The sequence below is a fragment of the Podarcis raffonei genome, chromosome 11, assembly GCF_027172205.1.
Source record: "Podarcis raffonei isolate rPodRaf1 chromosome 11, rPodRaf1.pri, whole genome shotgun sequence".
NCBI lineage: Eukaryota > Metazoa > Chordata > Lepidosauria > Squamata > Lacertidae > Podarcis > Podarcis raffonei.
The window spans coordinates 53,617,285-53,641,069 of NC_070612.1; the positions used below are offsets into that span (position 1 = coordinate 53,617,285).

A 23,785-nucleotide genomic window follows, 5' to 3' on the forward strand; every position below is an offset into this window, starting at 1 on the left:
AGTTTAAAGTAAGAGACTGGCTTCATTACTACCAGATAAATGAAGTTTTTAAACAGGACAGGAAAATTGGCTTTCAGGTGGAGAGGTCGAAATTAGAAACAGAGCTTTTGGAACCCAGTACTAAGAATTTGTCAAGAATGTATAACTTGCTGTTGAAATGGAACACACAGGATGAGATGGTTAAATCAGTCATGATTAAATGGGCACAAGACATTGGACATGACATTATGTTTGCTGACTGGGAACAGTTATGGACCACCAGTATAAAGTTCACGGCATGTAATGCCTTAAGAGAGAATATTATGAAAATGATTTATAGGTGGTACATGACCCCAGTCAAGCTTGCAAAAATCTATCATTTGCCCAATAATAAATACTGGAAATGTAATGAAACTGAAGGTACTTTCTATCACCTTTGGTGGACGTGCCCAAAGATTAAGGCTTTCTGGGAAAGGATTTATAATGAAATGAAAAAGGTGCTTAAATGCACTTTTGTGAAGAAACCAGAGGCCTTCCTCCTGGGCATGGTAGGCCAATTGGTGTCAAAGAAAGACAGGACGTTTTTTATGTATGCGACAACAGCAGCAAGAGTACTTTTAGCAAAGTATTGGAAGACACAAGAAATACCCACACTGGAAGAATGGCAGACGAAGGTGATTGACTACATGGGACTGGCTGAGATGACCGGCAGAATCCGCGACCAAGGGAAAGAGACGGTGGAAGAAGATTGGAAGAAATTTAAAGTTTATCTTAAGAACTGTTGCAAAATTAATGAGTGTTAAAATGTCTTGGGTAATGCAAAATAGAATTGCAGCGACAAACAACTGGATATGAGAAAAAGGATTTAAAGGAAGTGTTATAAGTAATTGAAATTAGGGGTTGCTGGAAAGATTTAAAACAGGGATGCAGAAAAAGGAGGTATGGGGAAGTCGCTGAAAGAAGGTTTAAGGAAAAGAAGGTTAAGAAATTATACGTGTTTATATGTTTGTTTGTTTATGTATTGTTTTGTATTGTCTTTTAATATGTGTTGAAAAATTAATAAAAATTTATATATATATATATATAAAAATGATCTTCTTGCAGTCCATGGGACTCTCAAGAGTCTCCTCCAGCACCATAAGTCAAAAGCATCGATTCTTCGGCGATCAGCCTTCTTTATGGTCCAGCTCTCACTTCCATACATCACTACTGAGAAAACCATAGCTTTAACTATACAGACCTTTGTTGGCAAGGTGATGTCTCTGCTTTTAAGATGCAGTCTAGGTTTGTCATTGTTTTTCTCCCAAGAAGCAGGCGTCTTTTAATTTCGTGACTGTTGTCACCATCTGCATTGATCATGGAGCCCAAGAAAGTAAAATCTCCCACTGCCTCCATTTCTTCCTCTTCTATTTGCCAGGAGGTGATGGGCCCAGTGGCCATGATCTTCGTTTTTTTTTATGTTGAGCTTCAGACCATATTTTGCGCTCTCCTCTTTCACCCTCATTAAAAGGTCACTTGGACCCTCATTAAAAGGGTCCACTGCACGAAGGCAAATAAAACCAGCAAACAACACACAGGGCTTAAATATTGTTTTACAGTCACCCCCCAAGCCAAGGGTCCAAGTGACAGTGAAATGACGAACCAGACTGGAGCAGGGCATAGCCCTGCCCACGCCGGGAGGCGGGGGGGATGCTTAGAGATCCGATCGCAACACGCTCCCTCCTTTAAGAGAAATTGATATCTCATCCACATTGGTGGGTGATTGATTAGGAGTTGCCACTCCCAGTTCATAGGCCTGATCTGCCCACCCCCTGCTGCAAATTTATCTGGCCTCTAAGGTAAGGTTACCAGATTTTTTTCAATGAATCCGGGGACACTTTAAATAAATAAATAAATGCAGCGATGGCGACGGCAGAGGGGCAGCCGCCACCTTGACCTCAACCACCATGTTCCGCCTTCCTCCGAGGCTTCTATCTCCTTTCTCCATGAGGCTGTTGGTTCTTCGGTGGTGGTGGTGGGGAAGCGGTGCGTGGTGGATCAGGCATGGAAGGCGGAGAAGGAGGGCCGAGAACAGTGGTGGCGGCGGCGAGGCTTGGGTAGCACAATGCCTTCCTTCGCATCGGAACAGCCCCAATCCCATCCCTACTTGCGTGCAAGCAGGAGGGGGCGGGGATCCCTCAGCTAGGAAGGGAGGCTTCCCGTTGCCTAACTGAGAGATCCCTGCCCCCTCCTGCTTGCATGCAAGCTCTGATAGGCAGCATGAAGCCTCCCTTCACAGCTTAGTTGCTGGGGTCAGGGAAGGTGGAGGCAGCCCGGAAGCTGCATCTTAGAGCCCCTGCACCACCATCATATGGGGACTTCTGAGCAGCTTCTGAAGCCAGACAGAGCCAACTGCTCCGGGCTGCTGAGACTGCCACCACCGCGTTTCCTGGGGACATTAGATGAAATCCGGGGACATTCCGGGGATGGAATTTGTCCGGGGACTTATTTGCAAATCCGGGGACTGTCCCCAGGAAATGGGGATGTCTGGTAACCCTACTCCAAGGACCAAACAATTCTGGTAGTAGCAGCTAAAAACAGGGTGGAAGTGGGTGGGTGGGACTTAAGTAGACACTGCGCTGGTTGGGCAGAATCTGGTGCCTTGGTAGGGGTGCAAAATGCCCTCTTCCCAATCATTGAGTCAATTGTCTGATGTGTGCAGAGAGGGCGATACTCCTCCTTCCCAACTGGATCAGCTGAAGAGGGAGGACTGCCTGCCTGCCTGCCTGCCTGTCTGTCTGTCTGCCTGTCTGTCTGTCTCTCTCTCTCTCTCTCTCTCTCTCTCTCTCTCTCTCTCTCTCTGTGTGTGTGTGTGTGTGTGTTCTCTATGTGTGTTTGTGCATGCAGGAATGTGTGTGAGAGAGTTGGGTGGTCTCACCCCTGCATTACACTACCTCCCGTGTAGATCTGCTGCGTAGCATTTTACAGGGCTGAGCGGTGAAGGGCGTGTTTAGAGAGTTCAAAACTCCGACTCCATGTGATGGAGGTAGATCTGTGTTCTGTGCATACGGCAGTATCTGCGGTTGCATTTCTACAGCAAAAGGTCAAGCGGAATGCTGATTCTCCACAACTGCTTCTAAGTGCCCAGAAGCTAGTGCTCTCCTCGCTGGCTTCTTGGTGCCACAGTGAAATATACTCGGAGGCCTGTAGTGATCTCATGCTCTTTATTGCAGCTTGTAAAACAGTGATTGAATTGCCCCCCAAACCTCAGGCTTTTATATACATTCTTTACACAATGAGTCCCGTCTGATTGGCTGATTCTGCTTCCCTCCTGGAGCCTGATTGGTCTTTTCCTGCAAGCCAATCAGTTGTTGCATTCTAGGATCTTACTTGCCTATTATTCTGGGATCCAGGCTTAGTACATAACACACGGTGAACTTGGAAGAGAGAAGCTGCGAGGTGGGAACTTGCAGAGGGGTGTTTAGCTCCTCACTTCTGTACCTCCTCTGCTTCAACAATCCAATTCCCAGCTCTCTACTTACTTGAGTTCTTGCTTAACCAGATTTGGGTGAATGTGCACACACTCATTATTTATAGTCTGAGCGTAATGCAGGCATAGCGTGTGAAAAGTGTTTAGATCCACTGCACCGACAGCTTTCAGTGGGGCTGGTGTCCACCCTCAGTTACTTTTCATTGAGTATCTGGTGTAAAGTTGGAAATGAACCCTGAAGGAAAGTGGGGAATCAAAGGACTCCTTAGGAACCTAGAACAGCATGGCGTGAGCAAACAGCAAAAGAACAGTTGTGTTGTGTACTGAAGCTCTCACCCTGGGCCAGCAGGGGGATACTGCAGATAGTTTTCACTCAGGTCCACATATGCAAACAAGGAATTGAAAGTGACGTTCAGTGATTGAATAGTTACAGAAAGTTGTTACTGTTGCCTTGTAGTTGAGCTCTATACAGTGGTACCTCGGGTTACATATGCTTCAGGTTACAGACTCCGCTAACCCAGAAATAGTACCTCGGGTTAAGAACTTTGCTTCAGGATGAGAACAGAAATTGTGCTCTGGTGGCGCGGTGGCAGCAGGAGGCCCCATTAGCTAAAGTGGTGCTTCAGGTTAAGAACAGTTTCAGGTTAAGAATGGACCTCCGGAACGAATTAAGTACTTAACCCAAGGTACCACTGTATAAGTAGGTTGGCTGAACCCTTCAGCCCAGTTATGTTCTGGCCTGTGAATAAACAACAGCTGTTTGAAGAATTGCTGTGTCGTCTGATATGTTCACCCACAACTTAACAAGTTCCATTGTCTCACTGGGTTAAAGCTGACCAAAAGTCCAGAGGTAGCATTATTATCAATTTACGACGGGGTGAAAGATTCGCAGGCTATGAAGGACTTGCTCACAACTTTATTGACAGCTGCGCAAATTATTACAGCCAGGAAGTGGAAGGGGCAAGCAGAATATAAAATGGAAGAATGGTATAAAGAGGTGTGGGATATAGCTATTAATGTGCCATTAAGGTAAGATGGGGAATATGCAGGAGAAATGATTCTGAGGAGATATGGAGGTTGTTTGTAGAATTTGTACTGTTAGAACAGAAAGGGCTCAAACCATTGCAAAAGGTGTTGACATTTTGGAAGGTTGGATAGTTACAATGGAATGGTCTCTGTGGTGGGGTGCACATTTTTATTCTTATTTATTTAGGATTATTACTTTGTCCAAAAAACAAAAAAACACATCACTAAAAAAATTAAAGAACAGTTCCATTGTCAAAAGCTGTTCCTTTTGAAAATGATTCCCCTGCACAAATACATTGATCCAGTTGCTCCCTCTTCTTCACCCCTCCAAAGAGATGTTTTGCTTTTTGTAGATCACGCAACTTGATCTCACTGTGTCAAGTGGGGAAGGGCCTCGCTTGTCCATTAACAGCCGTGCATCCATTTAAGAATCTGGTGGGTGGGAACAGTTTCTGCGTCAATAAAGGGCTGTGGTTTTCTTCCCTTCTATTATTATTATTATTTAATTTTAATATTGTTAATTTTGTAGGGATTATTATACTATACTTTTATTTGTTTTATCAGTTTGTGTGGGGACTCTTGTTTGGTGAAAATGAGACATACAGTATAAGAACATGCATAAATAAAGCTATATAAATTCCTATGCATGCCCCATTCCCCATCTGTTTGTGTGCACTTGTGGGAGGAAATGATTTGTGCTTTTATTTTGCATTTTAAAATGCCTGTTATAAAGCTTTCTCACTGGTGCTTATTTACCATTTTCTTCTCCTTCCCGTAGTATTTGGGATGTATAGAGGTCTTGCGTTCCATGAGATCCCTTGACTTCAATACTAGAACACAGATTACAAGGTAATATGAGATGATGTACTGCAAATACTTTTCCACACCTATCTTTTGAACTACCTTGCATAAGTACGTACCATAGGAAGAAGAACAAAAGCAGAAAAGAATCCTCACAGAACTCTAGCCCAATGGTTGCCATTAATCTGATGGGAATTAATTTTATAATGAAATTATTTTAGAATGTTTTATCATTTTACTGCTGTTAGCCGCTCTGAGCCTGGCTTCGGCTGGGGAGGGCGGGATATAAATAAAATTTATTATTATTATTATTATTATTATTATTATTATTATTATTATTATTAGTGTTTCTTTTCCTTATTCACACCTGAATAAAAGCAGAGCATTTCTGTGGGCTGGGCAGGGGCTACCTCTTATGGTTCTAACACCTGAGGCAGCTGCTTCACTCTGCCTCAACTGTGGGTTAGCTCTGAATATGCTAAAACTTCACAATTCCCTAAGAAAATTAGCAAGATTGGTTGCCCTGCTTTTCTTACTTTTAACATACTCGATACAGCCTATGAGACCATCAAATAGTGTAATATTTCAAATGCAAACTTTTGTTTGCTATGAGCATCAGAGTGTTTTAGTCCATATGCAGACTTTCTAGTAGATCATTACTTGAATGTCACCATGAGAAACCAAACTGTATGCTTCTGGCACCATGAAACCATTTGCTACCCAATGTTCTTTTCTGTCTCTCCAGGGAAGCGATCAGCCTTGTTTGCGATGCTGTGCCGGCAGCCAAAGGAGCCTTTAAAAAAAGAAAGGTATTTGCCTTGTGTCTTTTTGTCAACGTGATCATATTCTCTCATCTTGGGACCAAACGGGATGCGACATTAAGTCCATGTATGCATTTTACACGTACAATTTTTGTCCTTTGAATTGCTGCCATGGGAGGAACTGAGCAGTTTTGTGCCCATGGCAAAGGCAGTTAATCCTTTACCTGTGTACCAAAATCACAACACACATGCACATACAAATACTGGCACTCCTATTGGGGTCAACAGAGATTCTTCCACTGGTACTTCCCTAAATAACGTATTTGAGTGAGATGTTTCGCTGATATCATGCATTAACAGTGGGTAGCGGGGAGCTACTGGGGCGACTGCTCTGGGTGCAGAATTTTTTGTGGGAATGTTCAGTGTGGCAGGAGAGGATATATTGTTTATTAATATCCTTCCTAACTTGCACTATCAAGTTCCTTCATGTAGCAGAGTTACATTCCCCATTTCTTACATGCACAGCAGATAGCTTGTAGCAGGCTTGTGTGAGTCTCTCACTATTACAGTGGTACCTCGGGTTACATACGCTTCAGGTTACATACGCTTCAGGTTACAGACTCCACTAACCTAGAAATAGTACCTCGGGTTAAGAACTTTGCTTCAGGATGAGAACAGAAATCGTGCAGCGGCGGTGTGGCGGCAGCAGGAGGCCCCATTTGCTAAAGTGGTGCTTCAGGTTAGGAACAGTTTCAGGTTAAGAACGGACCTCCGGAACGAATTAAGTACTTAACCTGAGGTACCACTGTATACAGTTCAGTCTGACTCAGATTGAATTGTAAATTCCTGGTAAGTTCCCTTTAATCCCTCTTAAAAGAATAAAGACACAGCAAACTTATTCAAAGTCAATAAAAGAAGTTTACTCACATCAGTTCACAGTTGGATTCCTGAAGGCAGACTTAGTTACAAACATGTACATGTGGATCGACCCCACATGGGGGATAATCTCAGTGCTTCTGCTTACTAGCAGCTAGCAGAGCATTCAAGCTGAGAAGCTGGTCGAACGAAGAAGGAAGTGAAAGAGAGAGAGATTGTTGCTTGACTTGTCCTTTTGTTACCTGGACAGGTAAGGTCATGCTCATCTCTAGTCACATGCAAGGGAAGGATGCTCCAGCCCAAGAGGAATAAGAAGTTTCAACTGGCTGGATCCAGGGGCGGGGGTGGGGGCGGTGCGCCCCAGGTGTCACCCTGGGGGGGGGGCAAGATGGCCTACTGCCTCCCCCCAGCTGTAGAGTAGCCGAGGGCACACGGCTTCCTCCAACACTGGCTGAACCAACATTCCCTTGCATGTCCACTCTAGGAAAACAAGGTATGTTGTATTTTCAGCCAGTGTGCCTGTTAATACTTGTCTAACAGCATTTTTCCTGAATGAAATAAAACAACACTTTCCTCCACACTTGCAAACCCTAAAGGAAGGGCTTGTGTCCCCAAATTGTCCCAACTGTGTGGAGAATCCACACAAATGGTTTGTTACTCAACTCTGTGAGTTAGATGGAGTGTTTTAAAGTGGCTTTCATTAGCAGATATAATTGCAAATGTTTCAGCATTTCTATAGTTAATAGATTTTAGTTTTCTGCTGTTGCAGAAAAGTTTCTCTTCTGACACTTGTTGTGACTTTGAGGTAATTCGGCATCACTCTGCATGTTCATCTCATGCCCCTTTGTTCTTTTTATCTATTTATTAAAGGTAAAGTTAAAGGTACCACTGCCCGTACGGGCCAGTCTTGCCAGACTCTAGGGTTGTGCGTCCATCTCACTCAAGAGGCCGGGGGCCAGCGGTGTCCGAAGACACTTCCGGGTCACGTGGCCAGCGTGACATCGCTGCTCTGGCGAGCCAGAGCCGCACACGGAAACGCTGTTTACCTTCCCGCTTGTAAGCGGTCCCTATTTATCTACTTGCACCCGGGGGTGCTTTCGAACTGCTAGGTTGGCAGGCGCTGGGACCGAACGACGGGAGCGCACCCCGCTGCTGGGATTTGAACCGCCGACCTTTCGATCGGCAAGCCCTAGGCGCTGAGGCTTTTACCCACAGCGCCACCCGCATCCTCCCATCTATTTATTACATTTGTTTACATTTGTTTAATATGCAATCCATTCTCCCAAGGAGCTCAGAATGGTGTATAGTGGTACCTCGGGTTACAAATGCTTCAGGTTACAGACGATCCAGGTTACAGACTCTGCTAACCCAGAAATATTACCTCAGGTTAAGAGCTTTGCTTCAGGATGAGAACAGAAATCGTGTGGCGGCAGCGTGGCAGCAGCAGAAGGCCCCATTAGCTCAAGTGGTACCTCAGGTTAAGAACAGTTTCAGGTTAAGAACGGACCTCCAGAGCAAATTAAGTTCTTAACCTGAGGTACCACTGTCCATGGTTCCTCACTCCCATTTCGTAGGGTAGGCTGGGAGATGGTGACTGAAGCAAGGTTATCTAGTAGGGTTTTTAGGAGAATTTGAATCCAGATCTCCCTGGTATGACACCAACCACTTTAGATCATTATATTTTCCTTATCTATATGGAAACAACCTGCATTTTCTCTCTCTCCTCGTAGCACTGTCCCTTCCTTGTGAATCGGCACGCGACTTCTTTCTTACTAACTTCGGATAAAAGCAGCCGCAGAACGTTGATTAAAATGTCACACTCTTGATGAATAAACCTCAGAGGCTCCCTGTTTATGTAGCATGGAGTCAGGTGTCACCAGACACTCATAGAGTATTGAGATGTGTGATTTTTGCTTTCACAGCCGCCGAGTAAAGCCCTCTCTAGTATCTTGGGTAAGAGCAACCTTCAGTTCGCAGGAATGAGCATTACTCTGAATATCTCTACCACCAGCTTAAACCTGATGACGCCTGATTCCAGACAGGTCTGTATGCTCTCATTCCTGCTTGCTGCTTTTAATAGTTCCATGGCACTTGTTCCTTGCTACCAGCCAGATTATTTCTGTGCTTAGTGGTCCTGTACTCATTTGTTATAACTAGCATTTGTTGGTACGTCTGAGTAGCTGAACGCTGGAAGATCCAGGGCAGACAAAAATATGTTAAAGTGCAGGATTTGCTCCAGAAAAAGGGAGGGATGACCACCAACTTGGACGACAAATGCATGGAGGATTAGGTCATCCGTGGCTAGAACCCATTAAGGTAAAAAGGTAAAGGACCCCTGGACGGTTAAGTCCAGTCAAAGGTGACTACGGGGTGTGGCGCTCATTTTGCTTCAGGCTGAGGGAGCCGGCGTTTGTCCACAGACAACTTTCCGGGTCATGTGGCCAGCATGACTAAACTGCTTCTGGCGCAATGGGACACCGTGACAGAAACCAGAGCTCACAGAAATGCCATTCACCTTCCCACCACAGCGGTACCTATTTATCTACTTGCACTGGTGTGCTTTCGAACTGCTAGGTTGGTAGGAACTGGGACAGAGCAACGGGAGCTCATTCTGTCACAGGGATTCAAACCGTCAACCTTCCAATCGGCAAGCCCAAGAGGCTCAGTGGTTTAGACCACAGCACCACCCGTGTCCTGAATAAACAATCACACAATCACTGATAGGTCCACCTGCCATTGTGAGGCTCAAAACAATGAAGATGATGCCTCCCCACCTGTTGCCATTGGCTGTGGGTTTCTTGTGATGTCACAAAAGCACTTGGCAACTGAGGGGATATAAAGGCAGGCCAAGGGGGAAACCCTTTTCTATTTCCAGCAGGACACACCTGGCAATGGATGTGACATTCAGCACTGCCCAGGTTTCTTCCACTTGCAGGAGGCAAACTGGTGAATGGAAGGAGGCAATCCTCTGGCAGTGGGATGCTAGGGAGCGATAATAAGGCATGTTTGCTTGCTTGAAGGCTGCTGGTATCTGTGATTAGAAACTGGCGGACGTATCATGATGGACCTAACAGTAGCTTCTGGCACAATGGGACACTGTGACGGAAACCAGAGCACACGGAAATGCCATTTATCTTCCTGCCACCGCAGTACCTGTTTATCTACTTGCACTGGTGTGCTTTTGAACCGCTAGGTTGGCAGGAACTGGGACAGAGCAATGGGAGCTCACTCTGTCAAGGGGATTCAAACTGCTGACCTTCCAATTGGCAAGCCCAAAAGGCTCAGTGGTTTAGACCACAGCGCCATCTGCGTCCCTTTACCTACAACCCATTATGGCTATGTTCTAACCCTGTTGACTTTAGTATGCCTCAGAGCTGCTGCACTCATGTTCTGCTATGGGGCTTTCCATTTGGGTTGCCACTGAGACAACAGTCAACAATACTATATGATCATTTGGTCTGATCCAGCAAAGCTCTTAAGCAATTTTATGCAGCTTTTCTGTTCCAGGCAGATCAGGGTGTGTCTGCCTGAGCACACCATCAATGTGTATTAGCTGGGTTTCTCAAACATGGAGTTTTTTTAGACTACAATTCCCATCATCCCTGGCCACTGGTCCTGCTAGCTAGGAATGATGGGAGTTGTAGTCCAAAACCATCTGCAGACCCAAGTTTGGGAAACCCCGGTATAGTGTATTTTCTGGATTTGGATCTTAAAGCTTTCAAGACAAGACAAATTGCATTGGAACAGAAGAGTCCATCTGCAGACATTCTCAAATGTTAACCAGACTAACTCCTCTTTGGGGGCAGGGAGTGTCAGATCATCCTTTTTAAAAAGCCAGCAAAACCATTACCATTGGGCTCTTATTCTCAAACAGAATTGGGAGAAGGAGGAAAACTAAGTAGGGGCATTAATGAAATAGGAGAAGCAGTAGAGCTCTGCTGTGCATGCAGAAGGTCCCAAGTCCAGCCCCTGGCTTCTCCAGGTAGGTCTGGGAATGTTTTCTGCCTGAACCCTGAGGAGGCAATGATGATAAATGCAGGCCAGGGATGGCCTCTCTACTTACCCAGCTGAAATTTGCCCAGGCCATACACTGCACTGGCCCATCTTCAAAGCCCAAATGTTTTAGCCTGGGCAGAACAGGTCCTTGTACTCTTATTATGCCCCTTGCTTGTCTGGTTGGGGGACGGAGAGTGTGTGTAGAAACTCGCCCACTGCACAAAGGTGGAACTTCCATTTCGTCTGCTCTGCCTACATTTGCCTCTTTTTCTGCCCCACTCCTGCTGTAGACAGTAGTGAGTTAGTGTCAGGGATGGGGCAGAGGAGGGATGGTGGAGACTAACTCCCCAGCCTGACCTTCTAGAGAAGAAAAAGTCAGTTCAGAATTACAACAGGGGTTTCAGGGAGATCACAGCTCAGAGGCAGATGAGAGAAAAAGCTGGGAAATAATGGGAGAGAAGGAAGAAGAAGTACCAGAGGGGGGACAGCTGACAGATTCATTGTCTTTAGGAAGCATTCCAGACCCCCTGTCTCCCAAAATCTGGCGAGTCTTGAAAGTAGGAGAGCAGAGAGCTCAAAGGCAGAGGGCACATTTCAGCACCCGTAGCTGAAGCATGAGAGAGGAAGGGAGTGGAGACTCACTCGGGGCAACGTCGTTACAGTGGTACCTCAGGTTACAAACGCTTCAGGTTACATACGCTTCAGGTTACAGACTCCACTAACCCAGAAATAGTGCTTCAGGTTAAGAACTTTGCTTCTGGATGAGAACAGAAATTGTGCTCCGGCGGCACGGCAGCAGCAGGAGGCCCCATTAGCTAAAGTGGTGCTTCAGGTTAAGAACAGTTTCAGGTTAAGAACGGACCTCTGGAACGAATTAAGTACTTAACCCGAGGTACCACTGTATTCCAGGAGGCTGCATTTCCAAGCATCTCTCTGTGGATATTGACTAAAAAGCAGTTGGTAAGAACTTCTCCTTGTCTTATCCGTTCCTGGCAACCTGCCATGGGGGTTTGATCCTCTGCTGCCTGACAGCAAGATGGACCGACGGTCTGGCTAATATAAGACAGCTTCCTATTTTCCTTCTAAAATGGGACTACAAAGTAAGCAAACAAACGGGTCTCTCTCTCTTTTCCCTAGGATAAAAGTACCATAAAAAGGGGGTGGGTCTGGGACATGGGGGGTGCTGTGGGTTAAACCACAGAGCCTTGGACTTGCCGATCAGAAGGTTGGCGGTTCGAATCCCCGTGTCGGGGTGAGCTTCCATTGCTTGGTCCCAGCTTCTGCCAACCTAGCAGTTCGAAAGCATGTGCAAAATTATATTGAAAAATCAGAACTCCTATTAGAATAAACAAGTTCCGTTATAAATACTGGAATACTAAATAAGATGGATAACAACGTGAAACAGAAAAAGAAGCAGAAAATTGGTTTAAAAGTATGTGAAAGAAAGTAATAGAAGTGGAAATAAATTGCAATTGAGTAGATTGGAAGTTTATCACAAGGGTGGGGTGAGGGGTGAGGGATGGTGGTGGGAAAATGAAGTATTTGTGGGATTGAGTGTGGGTATGTATGAATATTCTTAAGGATTATATGAAATGTATGTTTGTATATTCGTAACATGTATGTATTAATGTTGAATTATTTTAATAATAAAAATTCTTTAAAAAAAGAAAGAAAAGAAAGAAAGCACGTCAAAGTGCAAGTAGATAAATAGGTACCGCTCCGGCGGGAAGGTAAACGGCGTTTCCGTGCTCTGCTCTGGTTTGCCAGAAGCGGCTTAGTCATGCTGGCCACATGACCCGGAAGCTGTACGCCAGCTCCCTCGGCCAATAAAGCAAGATGAGCACCACAACCCCAGAGTCGTCCACAACTGGACCTAATGGTCAGGGGTCCCTTTACCTTTACCTTTTAGCTCCATGGTAGGGCACATTCTCTGCATGCAAAAGATTTAATTCCCGACCTCTCCAGGTAACGATGGAAAAGACTCCTGTATAAAGCCCTGGAGAGCAGCTGCCAATTGGTGGCAGAAATTCTGGACCAATTTCTGCATTGCAGAACTCTATGCTGTCTAACTCTACACTATCTAACATGGTATAAGGCAGCTGTAAGTGTATTTCCTTATCCCTTCTTGCCACCTTCTCCAGCCGCGGTGAAACATGTACGCTTCTTCAATTTGGCAGTATGCTTAGGGTATTCTGACTCAAAGGGCACCCAGATGGTGGTTTCAAATGGGGTTCGGTGGATGCGCATTCATTGCAAACGACTTCCCACAATCTGCACAAGCGGGTGACTCCGTGCTGTGCTTCCACCTGTCCTTGTCTGCCCACTCTGCCTAAGGCAGGATCTGTGGGCTGCAGGATCCGTGGGGCAAGAGTCATACTGCGATGACACCAAAAGCCTTGCAAGATTCCAGGACTTTGGGTTTAGCATCTGAGTGCCACTCTGAGATCCTGGGGAGTTGCCATCTGGCCATGCTGTCACAGAAGGTTTGGAGACGCACGACTTTGCACATTTGTTTTTGATGTTATTGTTTCTGTTTTTAGGCTTTCGAGGACGTTTCAAGCTCATGGTTGCCCCCAAACCAACCCTGGAAACTGTAGTCAAAACAAAATAAAAAACTTCCTTCCAGTAGCACCTTAGAGACCAACTAAGATTGTTATAGATCCTGAAGCTGAGGCTCCAATACTTTGGCCACCTCTTGAGAAGAGAAGACTCCCTGGAAAAGACCCTGATGCTGGGAAAGATGGAGGGCACAAGGAGAAGGGGACAACAGAGGACGAGGTGGTTGGACAGTGTCATAGAAGTACCAGCATGAGTTGGACCAAACTGTGGGAGGCAGTGGAAGACAGGAGTGCCTGGCGTGCTCTGGTCCATGGGGTCACAAAGAGTCGGACATGACTAAACGACTAAACAACAACAAGTTTGTTATTGGTGTGAGCTTTCATGTGCATGCACACTTCTTCAGATACACTTCTTCAGATATCTGAAGATATCTGAAGAAGTGTGCATGCACACGAAAGCTCATACCAATAACAAACTTAGCTGGTCTCTAAGGTGCTACTAGGGACACAGGTGGCGCTGTGGGTTAAACCACAGAGCCTAAGACTTGCCGATCAGAAGGTCGGCGGTTCGAATCCCTGTGACGGGGTGAGCTCCCGTTGCTCGGTCCCTGCTCCTGCCAACCTAGCAGTTCGAAAGCACGTCAAAGTGCAAGTAGATAAATAGGTACCACTCCGGCGGGAAGGTAAACGGCGTTTCCGTGCGCTGATCTGGTTCGTCAGAAGCGGCTTAGTCATGCTGGCCACATGACCCGGAAGCTGTACGCCGGCTTCCTCGGCCAATAAAGCGAGATGAGCGCTGCAACCCCAGAGTTGGCCACGACTGGACCTAATGGTCAGGGGTCCCTTTACCTTTAAGGTGCTACTGGAAGGAATTTTTTTATTTTGTTTCGACGACAGCAGACTAACACAGCTACCTACCTTTACCTGGAAACTGTAGTTTGCTATAGCTGCATGGAACTGTGTGTCTCTGGGGAGAGGTAAACTACACTTCCCAGAATTCTTTGGGGGAAACCATGTGCTTTAAACAGATGGTGCGAATGTGACTCTGGAAAGTCTGACTGCATCTCACACTCATGCTAATCTTTTCCTGAACCCTTTCCAGATTATAGCAAACCATCATATGCAGTCTATTTCCTTTGCATCTGGAGTCGATGTGGTAAGCATTTGATTCATTTATTTAGAAACTTTCTCATTTTGGAACTGATGAAATCATACTGTGGTACTGATGTAAGGGTACTGTGCCGCAACTGATCGCTTAACTTGTTCTGGAAATATCGCTAATTAGACCTTTGCCATTAAGTTCTAAGTGAAAGCTCCGGAAATTCAAAACAAGGCATCATCATTCAGTTTAACACGAACACTCCTGTGATATATGAAGGCACTCTCAAAGGTGTTACAGTAAAGATGAAATGAAGCCAATATGTTGTGAAAATAACTTCATGATTAAAAAGAAAGAAAAAAAGGAAGAACCCCATATTAACAATAGCATAGTGGTCTGAACACTAAATGACTGTATAATGAGCAATTTCTGCTGTGGGCAGAGGTGTTTCTAGTCTCTACAGTTATTTAGCCTCTATTTGTAACCCAAGCGTCAGCTCCTGAAATGCTACTGCCTACTGAATTTTCGGAACGTGAGTTGCCTAGTGGCAAGCAGTAGAGCAGTATTGACAAGAGATGGGTGGAGGGGAGGCCCAGTTCAAAGGACCGTTGTGACACAGGGCTGAATTTACACATGCATCTCTCACTATGGTGACTCTCGGCTAAATGTGTTTGAAAATTTTTGCATGACTTGAAAGCAGATGGTATCAAAGTTCCACCCAACTATGCTGTGCATTCACAATTGGAGGCAGCAATCATTTTGCCCAGACACTGAGGTCCAGCTCCGAGGGCCTTCTGGCGGTTCCCTCACTGCGAGAAGTGAGGTTACAGGGGTAACCAGGCAGAGGGCCTTCTCGGTAGTGGTGCCTGCCCTGTGGAATGCCCTCCCATCACATGTCAGGGAAATAAACAACTATCTGAATTTTCGAAGACATCTGAAGGCAGCCCTTGTTTAGGGAAGTTTTTAGTGTTTGATGTTTTATTCTGTTTTTAATCTGTTGGGAACCGCACAGAGTGGCTGGGGAAACCCAGCCTGATGGACGGGGCATATAAACAAACAAACAAACAAATATACAGTGGTACCTTTCGATGCGAACGGGATCTGTTCCGGAGCCCCGTTCGCATCCTGAAGCAAATGTAACACGCGTCTGTGCGTGCTGCGTTTTGCCACTTCCGCGCATGTGTGTGACGTCATTTTGAGCGTCTGCGCATGCGTGAGCGGCGAAGCCTGGAAGTAACGCATGGGTTGCCATGGAGCGCAACCCAAAAATATTTAACAACAACAACAATCTTTATTACGGTCCAGAGACCCAACAAATCGTTACAAAGCAATACACAATTCATACAGCCTACCTCCAGGTTAAACAAGCGTTTTGTTCAGACTATAGGGATCATTGGTTCTTGCAACCACCGATAAAAACTTTGCCATATTCATCCTGAAGTTACTTCAACCCAAGGTATGACTGTATAATGTTGTTGTTGTTACTTTCTGAATACCTGTTGCTGGAAACGACAGAAGGGGAGAGCGTTGTTGTATTTGAATCCTGCTTGTGGGTTTCTCACAGGTTGGCCACTGTCAGAACAGGCTGCTGAGCAGGCCGTTGGCCCGATCCACCAGGCTCGCCTTATATTTTTAGCTGTAGTGATCAATCTGTGATTGATCACACAAACATCTTCGCTTATTGATGGTATGATCTTAGCCAGAGTTAGGGAACCTGTCACCCACCACATCAGCTCAAACAGTGTGGCCAATGCTCAGGGATTATGGGAGCGATCTTCCAGCAACATTTGCAGGGCCACAGCTCCCCTCCCCCCGACCCTAGTGATGACTCAAATGGGTGAATTATTGTTGCGTTTGTGAGCTGTGCCCATATTCATTTGTAGTTACCTCTCCCTTTTCTTCCTCCTTTGCTCCCCTCCCCTTTTTATAAACTTATATTGTAAGTTGAAACTCATTTCTTGCATATTCTCTTACCCCAAACTTTGTGCTTTTTAGCTTAAATACTGAAGACCTACAAACACACCTCAGCGTGGTACAGATTGTGTTTGGGCACAGAAGAAAAAAAAGAGTTGCAATGTTCCTCAGCAGGAACATGTGGTATTCTCTCGACTAATATCCCATTGATACAACACTCCTGAAATCCCACTCACAATTTAAAAAGCACTTGTGGGGAGCAGATAATACATTTCCCCACTTATAAAATATTGGCTCATTTCAGATGTATCAACAAAAATGGTTTGTTGCTTTAAGAAAATTGTACCTCCTCAATATACAGCATGCTATTTTAATTGTAATTTGGGTACCTTTCAATAGATACTGAAAAAGATGGCCCAGTTTTTAATGGTATTATAGCCTTTGAATTGATGATTTTATACCAAGGACACGCTCTATTATTTTGCAGGGTTTTCTGTGCAAGAGGTTCTCTGTGCCTTCCTGCCTTAATGTATCTACTCTAGAATCTAATCTCTCTATCTGGATGATATTTATAACACACTCGTCACCATGGTATCCAAGCACAGGCAACCAGTTGCAAACACTCCGATGAAAAGCAGTGCACCTTTGTTGCAGCATAAAATGAAAACTCACATGATATTCATGGTAGATGTTTGTCTCCTTGCCCCACCCCATCTCCCCTCCCTCTGCCAACAGGATACAACAGACTATGTCGCCTATGTAGCTAAGGACCCTGTGAATCGCAGAGGTAAAGTACTGCTTAACATTCAATCTCCTCTTCTTTTTGAAAATGTAGGCTGCTCAGATTCTCATTAAGGCACTGTGTTCTATTGATAATGGCTTCCCTTCCGCTAACGGTATCATGCATATTCAAAATTTATTCTGTTATTTCTTACATTCGCATCCCGCCTTGTCTCCAAAGAGCTCAGTTACCAAACCAGATGAGATGTCAGAGCTCTGAGATGGGATTTCCTGTTTCTTAAAATTATGGAAAACAGCAGCTCCAGGGTTTGGAGACTGGGGTGGCCAGACTTTTCCCCTAGCTGCCACTTCTCCATATGGAAAACACACACAAGCCTTTCTTTCTTTTTCTTTCTTTCTTTCTTTCTTTCTTTCTTTCTTTCTTTCTTTCTTTCTTTCTCTCTCTCTCTCTCTCTCTCTTTCTTTCTTTCTTTCTTTCTTTTGTTAGAACATTTGTTAATTTTCCAATAAAAGACATCCCATTAACATATCAAATCATAATTCAATAAAAAAACTAAAATAAAAAGTCAAATTATCTTCCGAATTGTAATTTTTAATTTTACGACTTCCCACAGTCTGAAGCATGTCCAAATTTCAGTCCTGCCTCTCATCACACACGAGCCTTTCATGGAGCTCCTATTAGTGGGAATGTTCAGGGTGGCAGGAGAGGATATATTGTTTATTAATAGCTTTCCTAACTTGCGCTAGCAAGTTCCTTTACTTAGCAGAGCTACATTCACCTTCTAGAAGGCAGCCCTGTTTAGGGAAGCTTTTAATGTTTAATAGGTTATTGTATTTTAGTGTTTTGTTGGAAGCCGCCCAGAGTGGCGGGGTATAAATAAATTATTATTATTATTATTATTATTATTATTATTATTATTAATATTAATATTATTATATTACTTCACAGCAGATAGCTGGTTGCAGGCTCGTGTGAGCCTCTCACTATTGTACGATTCAGTCTGTCTCAGATTGAATTGTACGTTCGTGGTAAGTTCCCTTGAATCCCTCTTAAAAGAATAAAGACGCCACAATCTTATTCAAAGTCAATAAAAGAAGTTTACTTACATCAGTTCACATTTGGATCCCTGAAGGCAGACTGGGCTGAGTGGGGATTTGATTTGAACCTCAGTTCCTGCATAGAAATTCACCTGAAAGTCTAGGCAGCTGCTCAATGTGCATCCATAAGGTGCCCCACTAAACTCAGGACATTTATATGGTGCTGCGGATAAGGTTTAACTTAATGAATGTTTCTCAGTTTGAGCAATCTTTTGAGTTGCTAGCTCAGTCACTTCCTCAGAGCTTTTGTGAGACTCCTCTCTTGCAGCTGTATTAACTAGAAGTAATTAATCAGAAAACGCCGAGGAAGAAAATGATTTGTAGCCTCCTAGATGATGCGGACCAGTGAAATATGTACAAGTTTGCTATAGAAGGTTATAAACTATTAAGTTGGAAGGTGACTGAGCCATTAGTCTACTTCTCCATGAGGGATGGACAGCTTGGTAGCTGTCTTTTAAATTTTGGAGTGGTCTGGAGTGACCAAAAAGAAAAAGAAAACAAAAGAAAAGCCCTTTTGGTATCAAAGCAAGACACCATGGGGACACTCATTTTTTTTATTTTATTTTTAAGTGTGTGTGTGTGTGTGTGTGTGTGTGTTTTAAAAGATTCTCTTATTTTTTAGAAAAAGATAGGGAGGCATACCAAGCTGCCAGTGATATTTTTAAAAGCAAACTTTTGGGACGCCTGGGGTGGTATACAACTCAGAGCACACTTGTTGAAGTTAATAGGCATTACTAACTTAGGCTCACTAATTTCAGTGGGTCTACTCTGAGTAGGACTGAGTTGAATGCAACCTTGTATGTAGGGGATGGGAAACATCTGTTTTCAAAATAAGTCCCATATATTAGAACTATGGTTTTAAATTTTACTTCTGCCAAAGTTTTTTTTTTAAACAGCCATAGATTGTTTTAAGTTTATCTTTTTTAAGCAAAGGACAAAGGTGTAAAACTACCTGTATTAATTTTTTAAAAATATTTAAATATTTTGCTGCAAGCCTGCCAGAGTGGATTACTACTACTACTACTACAGCATTGATTTTTTCAAGCTTCAAGCTTAGACTCTAAAATACTTTTCTTGTTTCCCCGTTCCTTTAGCGTGTCATATCCTGGAGTGCTCTGATGGCCTGGCCCAGGATATTATCAGCAGTATAGGACAAGCATTTGAACTGCGTTTTAAGCAATATTTGCAATGCCCCTCAAAGATCCCAGCTCTTCATGATAGGTGAGCAAGTACAAGAGGAGTTTTGATTTTTGTGTGGAAGTGCTGTTTCCTTCAAGGACTGCTAAAATAAAAGGAGAGTTCATTTGCAGGAGGGAACAACTGGCTGCAGTACTTGACTCACAACAGATTATTGTGACACCTGCTGCACCCAACAGAATAAGGCTTACATCACTGGAACAGCCTCGCTCAACTTGATGTCTTCCAAATCTTGTTGAATGTGGCCACCAGTCCCAGCCAGCACAGTCCAATGGTCAGAGAATGATGGTTGTTGTTTTCCCCCAAAGCTTCTGAGGGGTATCAGGTTGGAGGAGGCTGCTCAGGTAGCGAACTTGGGTGCCAGCCTCAAACCCTTGCTCTCTATAACAGAGAAAGCAATAACAGTGTCCTTTCAGCTGCCCATTGCGAACTTCCGATCATACCTGCTGAATTGAAGCTCGGTTAAGCAAAACCTCCCTTTGAATTTTCCGCACATCTGCTAAGATCTGATTCAGCAGGTAATATTGGAGTTTTGAAAGGCACAACCACAAAACAACAAGAAAAGCTCTTGGGCCTGGTAGAATTAAATCGGTACACAATACACCAAAATACAGGTCAAGAAAAAGTGTGGAAGACCCCTTACTCCCAGTCTTGGATTGTACTGCAACAAAGTAGTTAATACAAGGGACTATTGTATCTGAGAATATGCTGGTCAACAGAGAACCTATTAAGCCAATTCGAGAGATCCCTCAAACTGTTGGATTATGTCCAAAGGTGAATTCTATAGTTTATATAACAACGGGACTGAATTTGTTAAGGGATATATTTGTCACATTTTAGATGTTGGCAATTAAATAGACAACTGAATAAAAATTGAAGGAGCAAAATAACAGAGCTTCTTTCTGACAGGATGCAAAGTTTGGATGAACTTTGGATGGAAGAAGATGTTGAGGCAGCAGCAGAGCATCCGTATTACAACAACATTCCTAACAAAATACCTCCGACTGGGGGCCTGGTTGATGCCAGGCTCAGAGCCAAGCTCCCCTCTGTTTCAGATCCTACTCAGGTAGGCCAATGACTCCTGGCTTGGTTCTCTTGGGTGTTATTTTAATGGACTGAAAATAGCTGTATAAAGGATAACTTATCATGGATCTTTTAAGCAAAAGGTGTTGATGCACCAGTTGAAAGAGCCAGTTCATACACCCACTGGGTGGCAGTCCTCCTCACTTCTACCAAAAACATGTGGATGGATATTTAAGGCAGACCCATTACATGGATGCCCATACACACATAGTCCTGATTTGTGCCATCTATTCTTTCTGTCTTTTTAGGGAAATTGGGTCTAGATGTATATAGGCTTCCACCTCACCTGGTCTATGTGTGTTTGAGGAGTGTGCGCCTGCTATTTCACCACACGAGGAGCATTGTTGCTCAGCAAGTGTATGAGCAATCTCTACCACAACCTGGGAAGCTATTCTCTTTGTGTTTAAGGGCTCCCGGTTCTGTTTGGTCAATAACATCCCTCACTGTTCTCCTTTGTCTGGTGGGAGAGTGGATTAGACTGTCCCCTCATGTCTACCTGGAAAGCCTGTCCCATCTCCAAGACCACTGAACATCCACACGTGGACTTAATCTTTCGGCAGGAAGAATGCGTGAGCAGCACAATTGAGATCTCAGACAAAATCAATGTGATTTGGTCCAACGTGCATTGGATCTTATAAGTGTACTCTGTGGTGAAACATTATGTCTATGTGGGGATGTCTGATATACTGCATACGTTCATATACGGAAGGTGTGCTCTCACTACAGGTGGGAAAGAAATTGCTTGTGGTGCGCTACTCCTGCCCTCTATCATGTTGGGTTTCAAATTGCATAGATCACCACGTAGCACTACAGTCTAGTTTAGATGAGTGGGGGAAATAGCAAAGGTAACCGCTGGTTTCACAAATGTAGCTCTGTGGATTCATTCATTTATAGAAATGTATCACAGCGGTCTACGACAATATAAAAACTTAAAACCAAACAATAACATAATAAAACATTAAAAAGACGTTGAAAGCAAAAAGAAATTAAAAGCGACCATCAATAGACCAATGTGGGGAATGTACTCTGAATTGCTTGCTTAGACCTGGAGGAGTAGAAAAGTTTTCACCAGCACTTAAAAGTTGACACAGGAAATGCCTGCCGAATGTCTCTTGCTACCCCCCCTTGAATCTCCAAACTGTTTAAACTCCCATGAGCTTGAATTCGGGGGATTGATGCAAGAGAGGCTGTTTTAGACGCTTAAAGGTAAAGGTAAAGAGACCCCTGACCATTAGGTCCAGTCGTGACTGACTCTGGGGTTGCAGCGCTCATCTTGCTTTATTGGCTGAGGGAGTCGGCGTATAGCTTCTGGGTCATGTGGCCAGCATGACTAAGGCGCTTCTGGCGAACCAGAGCAGTGCACGGAAATGCCGTTTACCTTCCCGCCGGAGCGGTACCTATTTATCTACTTGCACTTTGACGTGCTTTCGAACTGCTAGGTTGGCAGGAGCAGGGACCGAGCAACGGGAGCTCACCCTGTCACAGGGATTCAAACCGCCGATCTTCTGATCGACAAGTCCTAGGCTCTGTGGATTTAACCCACAGCGCCACCTGCGTCCCTTTTAGATGCTTACTGAAGTCTAAACTACACAACCCACAGACAAATTATCTGTGGGCAACTCTTCCCTCAAACATTAATGCTGCAATGTGTTGTGATTTTCTTTTCCTGCCAGGAATCTTGGACTTTTTGGCAAATCTGCCATGGTGAATATTTGCGTCGCTTTTCATTCATATGGAAGCAACATTCATTGAGTTACTTAAATTTATTGTGATTTATATCTATGCATATATAGTTGTGTGAGATAAGTGAATAGCAGTAGATTTCATATACATGGTCCTTTTCTGTATTCTTCATGTAATCTTGAATGAACATACATTTACTGAAAAGATGGCAAAGTGGGAAGAGAAGTACTATGATGGGCTTTGTTCCTTGGTATGCGACTTTGCATCCTTAAAGTCCTTAATTGCGGGTTCACCCACACTGACCTTTTGCCCCACACTTTCTAGGGGCAAAAGGGACCTATGCCTAGAAATTCAGCACGAAAGGGAGGCTGGATGAGCCCTGCATTGGGAAACAAAGTTTTACACGTAGCCATCATATGATTATAATAATGGTCCAGCATCCTTTCTGCATCTCTGTGTTTGTAAAAGTTCATTGGAAATCATTATGCTGTCAAGTTTCTTCCAGGAAAGGGTGACTGAACTGGAGGGGTTCCTTTTATAGATGTAATATACCTACTTTGTCATTTAGAATTACAGGGGTTAATAAAACAGGAAAGGAGTGCAATTTCCCCGAAGGTCATCATTTCTCTCATCCTCCTCCTACGCAAACTCATTCATAAAAGAATGCTCAGTCATAGTGTCATACATGATGAATGAACGAAGACTGGGTTTGGGTAGAATTGCACCTGGACCAATCATATAAAAGACCCACTGAAAATGCATTGCAGTTTTTAAAAGGTAGCGTTTGCATGAAGACTATTTTTACTGCCACCTTAGTCTGCATCCGCAATGGGAAGAGAGCAAACATACTACCAGAGTCAATACGTAAGGGACCTATTTGGCGAAGATCAACAACAGCGACCCAGTAGGCAAGGTAAGCTGCGCTTTGAATGGTTGCACTTTTGCTGCATGAGTTCCAGAGGCAAACAGAAGAATGTGGATTGGTGGAAGTCTTCATGTCATAGGCTTAAATTCTTTTTAATTTTTTAAAATTTATTTGGTTTTTCAGATTAAAATTTTACAGTCATATATTGAACATAAAAGGTAAATGTAAAGGTACCCCTGCCCGTACGGGACAGTCTTGACAGACTCTAGGGTTGTGCGCCCATCTCACTCTATAGGCCGGGGGCCAGCGCTGTCCGCAGACACTTCCGGGTCACGTGGCCAGCGTGACAAGCTGCATCTGGCGAGCCAGAGCCGCACACGGAAACGCCGTTTACCTTCCCGCTAGTAAGCGGTCCCTATTTATCTACTTGCACCCGAGGGTGCTTTCGAACTGCTAGGTTGGCAGGCGCTGGGACCGAGCAACGGGAGCGCACCCCGCCGCAGGGATTCGAACCGCCGACCTTTCGATCGGCAAGCCCTAGGCGCTGAGGCTTTTAACAAGATTTCAAGGAATCTCCTGGACTTCCTTTTGTGGTCCTATTAATAATTTCCTCCTGCATCTTTTATAATGATCCAAATC

The 23,785-nt window shown here is 44.3% G+C and overlaps 1 protein-coding gene across 4 annotated transcripts in view; it reads left to right on the top strand.

Annotated features, from left to right (window-relative positions):
* SHC3 (SHC adaptor protein 3) overlaps positions 1-23,785 on the top strand; it is a 55,049-nt gene that overhangs the window by 20,001 nt on the left and 11,263 nt on the right. For all 4 annotated transcript variants that reach the window (XM_053408162.1, XM_053408163.1, XM_053408161.1 and 1 more), the window contains 8 exons: positions 5,253-5,323; positions 6,021-6,084; positions 8,835-8,954; positions 14,569-14,622; positions 17,215-17,266; positions 19,413-19,539; positions 20,425-20,581; positions 23,098-23,194. In XM_053408162.1, the coding sequence (XP_053264137.1) occupies positions 5,253-5,323; positions 6,021-6,084; positions 8,835-8,954; positions 14,569-14,622; positions 17,215-17,266; positions 19,413-19,539; positions 20,425-20,581; positions 23,098-23,194 (742 nt within the window). The remainder of the gene's footprint in view (positions 1-5,252; positions 5,324-6,020; positions 6,085-8,834; positions 8,955-14,568; positions 14,623-17,214; positions 17,267-19,412; positions 19,540-20,424; positions 20,582-23,097; positions 23,195-23,785) is intronic.